Raw genomic sequence first — 7114 nt, 5'->3', positions numbered from 1 at the left:
TATCACACATTTATTTTGTAAGATATTTATAACCTCATTTAATTATTACAATTACAATTTAATAATTATCACACTTTATTAGTAGAATCATTATAAATAGCAAAATATTTAAAAATATGATCAATACATTTAAAATATGAAGTTTAAAAATTGTTTTTTGTCTTAATTGATTTGTAAATTTAACATATGGAATGTAAAATATAATACATTAATAAATGACAAAATTAATTCAACAAATGTACAATATTAAATAATTTTCAAAAGATTAGATATATATTTAACTATAATTATAATATTATTTCCAATACTACTGTTCTATGAATTGTTTTTTTAACCTCTTGTTTTATTTTGTTTGTTTTGATTTGATAAAATTTAACATGAAAATTATTAAATATTGTAGGTAGATACAATTAAAAACCAATACTTATGGATACAAAATTTCTAATAATAACAAAAAACTAAAAAAAAAGAAAAAAGGAAATCAGTGTAATCAAGTTGCACTTGTTTGCAGCAAATATGTAACAAGAAATTATTTGAGAAATTTTTCGGAAGTACAACCATAAATCTGATCATTGGTCAAATGTTGAGTCTTTGAGAAAAATACATTAACTTCTTGATTGTATACTTCTTGGAATGTTTGTCCATCGAGTACCGTAAATAATGATATACATTTATTTAATACCATTTGAGCTTTGCATCGAATTTGGTATGCTTTATTAACATGTTCATTAGCTTCCTGATTACTTAAGCACCAGTTATTCATATCACCTACATACTTTGTCACTTTTATAATTTTATCAACAACATCTTTATGTTTTTTTAACATAAGAGCATTAAATTCTAATTCACTAATCTGTTCCAATGACTTCAATGCCATTTCATAATTTAACTTGCTATGATTAATTGATAAAGCAGAACATAAATTATTTATACAATCAAGCAAATCTACTTCTATTAGTAGCAAATCAATTTGATCTGCTTTGTTTGATTCCATTTTTTTCCACTCAACTTTTACATTTGAATGAGAATCCATGACATTTTTAATCAAATTAATTGGTGGAATTCTTTCATGGCTGTTGTTGTTCACTGGGCAAAGTTCTTGTGATGAACTGTCCAATGAACATAGTATTTCTATTGCATTACCTTTCAAACTCTTCCTTGCTTTTTTTTTTGAACCTGAAATTAAAAATTACATGATATACCAGATGTTTATAATAAAAAAATGCATACATCACTTATATGACAATAAAAAATGTAAAAAGGCAAGCCAAGTTTGTCGAGCCAATTGTAATTTTACTATATTTGATGATTATTTATCAATACTTTTATAAATAGTGAATCAATATTGTTACAAATCAAAATATTTAAGAACAATTTAAAATGTTTATATGGTCTTTCAAATAATTATGAAACATTTCTTTTTTTAACATTCAGCTTAATATATTGAATAATATAGAAATTAGTTAATACATAAAATATGTAATTGGCAACACATTTTACTTGTATTAAAATGGCATTTCTAAACTCTTAAATTATAAATTGTACTTAAGTAAATAATATCAAATTGTTTTGTACTAAAAAAAAAAAACCTGTACACTTTTTGATGCAGTTTATAATTATTAGTGATAGAAAATTTTGAGGAAAAAATCCCATCTTATAGAAACACTGTCTAAGGAATCATAGGTAAATTAGTTATTGTACAGAATATTTAATTTAACGATGGACGTGAGTTACATAAAATAATTAATAAACAAATCATAATACCTACAGGAAAAAATTAACAATACTTTACCTTTCGTTTTGATATTTTGTTTCAAAAAATCATCAGTTTCATCATTGACAGAATTTTCAATTTTTAAAGTTTTGGAATTGGCTTTTTTCGGCTTTAAATGTTTTGGCACTTTGGTAACAAATGCATGGTCAGATAATCGGTTTGGCCTGATTTTACGACCAAAGCGAGATATACGACTTGAATCTGATAATATTTTGTCACTTGATTCTGCACTATCATTAATTTCAAGAGATTCAGCAGTTTCACAATAATTTAATGAAATGTCACTTGATTCAGGCATAGATTCAGTTGTATTAAAAGTTTCAGAATTGTGTTCATTGGCAACAACATTTTTATCTGCAGTCTCAGAATTCTGTAAATTATAATATTATTAAAATATATCATTATTTTTTACATTTGAGAATGTTTTACTGGATTTTATACTATAAATGAAACATATCTACTAATAATAATACTATGTACCTATCTACTTAAACATAAATAAAAATATAATACGTTTTTATTTATATAATATAATATTAAACGTATAATATGAGATATAATAGTGTTCTGATCTATATCTTTTTCAAAAAAAATTTAAGCATGATATATTAATTTTATAACCTATCTAAAAAATGAATTTAGTAAACAATGAATTAACCAATAAATTTAATTATATTAATACTTAATAATATTATTTAATAAATATTTTAGTTTCAAAAATATATATTTAACGAAGATAGATAATACGGTAGAAATATGTAACAAAGTAATTGTATTATTTATTATGACAGTATAAAGGACAAATATATTGTTGTCAAATAACCAAATTGCTATAGTAAAGTAAATAATGAAAAACAAATGAGAATTTTGAATGAAATGTTAATACTACGCTAATATCAGAACCTGTAAAAATTTAAAATGCCCTTTTAATTAATTTTGTAAAAATGTGTTTTTTGTTAATATATTAGAATGTAAGCTAATTACTATATCTATTAGGTATAAGTTCAACTAAATGATTTTTTTTCAGTTATAAATGTGTATTATTATTAATTTAATGCTGTGCAATTTATATATTTTAATGTTTTATTTTCAATATTTATTTTTGACAAAAACAATTACATTTTTTTTTAATATCTGTATAATTAGCAGTTGACATTCGTGAACAGTAAAATATTTTTGTACAATACGTTTTTTTTTTTTTTGAAAAAACTATAAATATCTAAGTTACATAACATTTTTAAAAAAACTTTATAATATAAGAGAATTATCTGTTTCAAGAAAAATAGTGTTTAAGTGAATAATATTGTTATATGTATTTCCTATAGAATAGATATATTTATTATTACCTAATCACTTTATAGGTATGATATTCATTATCATCCATAAAAAATTATAGCTTTGTATTTAACAGCTCTGCTATGAAATAGGTAGTTATATTAATTGTTATAATTAATATTAATATAGCTAAATAAAAATTATTTATGACCTATTGTTTGTTGTGTTAAATCATTATTTGTACATAGATAAAAAATTGAAATTTACAAAACTCACATGTTACTTTTAAAAAATACTTCTCATTTTGAGTGTGTTATAATTTATTGTATTCAATGTGTAAGTTACTTATTATTATTAAATTACTTATCTTAACATTTAACATTTAAACTCCCAGTGACGACATTAACATTGCCAATTAGGTCTTTAGTAGGTCACTGGGATACATTTTAAATTTCACAATTTCTAAAGCAACTGCGATGTAGTAAATCTGTATTATGTTTTTACATAGTAGGTAAAAATGTATTTAAATTAAAAAATAAAATAAAATAATAATACACAATATGCACTAAAAACCAATGTTACAATAATTACAATAATATATTAGACCAAGTTATTAAACAATATATTTACTTTGATATTATACATTTAAGTTATTGAAGTATGAATTATTACTTTTGGAATTTCAAAGAAGAACTGATACCAAAAACCAAACTAAAATAAATAAAATTCTAATTTTTAAACACTAATACCTATGGTAAATAATTAATCTTATAACAGAATACTAACAATCATGACGTCATGTGTACCTACTATGTACTTATTGAGTATTAAAGGGGACCAATGATTACACATTATAATACAATAATATTATTGTACCTAATAATTATGTACTTACTATCAATACTTCAACATAATAGCATGTTATTAATAACACATATTACATACTTAATACTCCATTGGATATTAACTAAAATACATAGGTATAAAAATTTTAAATTATATTTTACAACACTGCCATTTTCCTAGTCCATATTAAAAATAAAAATAAAAATAAGAAATTACTAACCTGCTTTCCATTCATTTTTCTTTCTAATAAAATATCGTTCAATGGTTCCAACAATACTATAGGTTGAACTTCTGTGGGCATATAAATTCTTGATGTTTTTAGCTTCTTGGAGACTTCTTCATGTCTAACAGATAGTTTTCTTTTTAAATTTATAGATTTAGATACTCTCTTTCTTGATTTAACTACTTTTATATCTTTTTTTATCTCACTAACTGACTTTTCTTCATTTTTTAAATTTAACTCAGTTTCATCCACATTTTTTGATTCATTTTCTAATGATAATTCTTGATTTAAGCTTTTTGTGGAAATTGGTGGCACAAATTCTTTAATATCAACTTTGACATTGTTTTCAGGTTGAAAATCAATTTTTGTATCATTTTCTATTTGTTCAAGAGCTTCAATAAATTTTTTAAATTTCTTTAATTTTCTTCGGGGCTTACCTAGTTTATACTTGTTTTCTTCATATAGAATGAGTACCTCTGATTTGCATTCACTGTAGTTACCAGTTCCATAAAAATATACATCATAAATTATTTGTGATTCACTGTTAGTTTTAATACCAGATATTAGAGCAGGCCAAGCAGGATATCCACGTCGTTTTACAAAGACTTTGTCTTTGACAGAAAATATTGTTTCTGAAGCCATTGAATATACCTAGAAAAAATAAATAAAAATGAATAAATTATTATTTATTTATTTACCTATGTACGGGTTTTAAAAAAAACCTGCTAACAAAAATCTTTTATCAAGAAATAGTTTTTGATACATTATTAGCATTATTATATATTGTAAATTTAAATTAAGTAAATAAATATTGTTTACATAATATTTAGAATACAGATTCAAACAATATAGAAGATAACAGGGTTAATAAAATAAAATAAATAGATTTATGTCTATTTCTATAGAGTATAAACGTAGTGCTATACAATTTTAAAGAATTCAATATTATATGTAGGTATAGAATATATATATATATATATTATATTATTATTCAGCTAATATGCTAAATACCTATATTTTATAGGTGTATATTCAAGGTTGTTTAGGTAGGTAGTAGGCATCTACCTATTTTAAAATAATTACAAATTATCAAAAAACGTAATTTAATAAGTTATCTAAAAATTAAATGAACCAATGATAATTGGTTAATTAGGAGTTCAACATTTATATTGAATGACATTTAATTGTCAATTAAATCGAAAAAATACATAGTATCTTACTTAAATAAGTATTAGAATGTATTAGGTATAGATAGATACAAATACTACAAATAATATATATTGTGCCCAAGTATTCGGTAATATATAAGAAGTATAATCATAAACTTATACTTTAATATTCTCCCATAACTGAGAGTGTCAAAACCAATAAATTATATCGATCCGGACTACGTCTGTGCATTAGATATAAATAATATTACCTATTTAAAGTAATAGTACCTACTTACTTAGTGTTTTAGTGCACGCGATCGTTCGCGAAAAACTTCGAACGTCAACGCTTTAAAAAGATGGTATTGACCGGTACGCGTTTACTTTGACAAAAATTGCGAAAACAATTTACGAGCGTCTATAATGGAACTACCAGAAAAGCGAATATCGGTCGATCGATTACGAAAACAAGTTGACAAAAATAAATAAGACGGAAAGTGAAGACTCAAAACAAGAACAACTTGTACATAATATTGTGTACAAAATTATTAAAGTCACGATAAGAATAACAAGTAAATTAAGCAAAACGACATCAAACAGATAATAATAACACTGTTGAGTGGAACTGAACTCTGACCCGAGTCTGGTCGACGAGTTCCCAACCAACACGACGGACAGGTCTAATTTTGTCCGTAAATCGTATTCAAAACACTCAAAACGGTACAGCGGCAGCGGGTCGCGGTAAACCCCAGTGTTGCCACATGGGTCATAGATGGGGAAAGATCCGTCAACTTACTGTTGTAGGCTGCACGAAATCACGACGATTATTGTTACCTGTTGGTGTCACATTGATAATTTATTTAGTTTTTTACAGATTTTTACAATAATTGATATTCTTACACAATATTGTTGTACCTACGGTCGAGACTCGAGACTTAAGACATCAATTTCACCCCTCAAATTTGAGTGATTAAAAAAAGTAATGCTTGTCTCATAGAAAAGTAACCCAACTGTACCTCAGGCATGGGCGGCAGCAGTAATATATGTATAGCACGTGACTCTGGTAGTCTTAGATTAAATTAATATAATAATATATACAGTGAAACCGACTTGGATCTAGACCATGAACATTAGAGATCTCTAATTTTCATGATCTAGACCCAATCGACACAGCATAGTCGGATACTCAGATGTACCAGAGCCCTCGCAATGACGGACCCAGTGCTTAATTTTGGGAGGGGCAAAAGTACAAAACAATTTACAACTAAACAACATCTACACAATATCCTGTAACTAAAATGCTCTGTTGCATTACAGTGGAAAGTACAGGGCAACTACGGTGTTTGGGGGGAGGACAAATGCCCCTTTTACCCACCACTAGATCAGCCACTGTTGTAGAGTTCAAAGCGCCTTCACGCCACACGCTGTCACATGCTCTTGTGTACTTATATTAAATTAATAAATAGCATTTTAAAAGTACCGTCGACTTTACACTTATTTCGAACCAACGACCGTAGCGACGGAAAGTAGGCACCCTACCAATAATATAATAATTTGTTGTTTGTGTGAGCGAGTGCATTTATATTTTATTACAATTCGTTATAACTTATAACATTAATGATTTTGTTATCGTTATTATGAACATGACATATTAAAAACCGCATCATTAACGCGAATGCAATATCATTTTTAGGAATACTATCGACCGATGTATTATTGTAAGTTATAATATAATTATATAATATTATATTGGCATGGCAAGTGGCAACAAACGATGTACACATCTGATAAGGACTTACGGTTAATAGTTAATACAGAGAAAACTCTTTATAACGAAACTCTACAGCG

General features: G+C 25.8%; 1 protein-coding gene across 1 annotated transcript; it reads right to left on the bottom strand.

Annotated features, from left to right (window-relative positions):
• Positions 1-313: 313 nt before the first annotated feature.
• On the bottom strand, positions 314-5948 carry LOC132930526 (PC4 and SFRS1-interacting protein-like). The gene is made up of 4 exons (XM_060996453.1): positions 5566-5948; positions 4116-4769; positions 1793-2144; positions 314-1176 (listed from the first exon to the last, which is right to left on the bottom strand). The coding sequence occupies exons 2-4, from the start codon at positions 4758-4760 to the stop codon at positions 530-532; spliced, it is 1644 nt and encodes a 547-aa protein (XP_060852436.1). The 5' UTR covers positions 4761-4769; positions 5566-5948; the 3' UTR covers positions 314-529.
• Positions 5949-7114: the final 1166 nt, after the last annotated feature.

The sequence above is a fragment of the Rhopalosiphum padi genome, chromosome 4 (genome assembly GCF_020882245.1).
Source record: "Rhopalosiphum padi isolate XX-2018 chromosome 4, ASM2088224v1, whole genome shotgun sequence".
Classification (NCBI taxonomy): Eukaryota; Metazoa; Arthropoda; class Insecta; order Hemiptera; family Aphididae; genus Rhopalosiphum; species Rhopalosiphum padi.
This window is presented reverse-complemented; position numbering and strand designations above follow the sequence as displayed.

Excerpts from the sequence above, each read along its gene's own strand:
- LOC132930526 (XM_060996453.1), bottom strand. The coding sequence starts at position 4,760 with ATGGCTTCAGAAACAATATTTTCTGTCAAAGACAAAGTCTTTGTAAAA. Across the intron at positions 2,145-4,115 it reads GAAAAATGAATGGAAAGCAG|AATTCTGAGACTGCAGATAA; the intron begins GTTAGTAATTTC and ends TATAATTTACAG. Across the intron at positions 1,177-1,792 it reads ACAAAATATCAAAACGAAAG|GTTCAAAAAAAAAAGCAAGG; the intron begins GTAAAGTATTGT and ends TTTTAATTTCAG.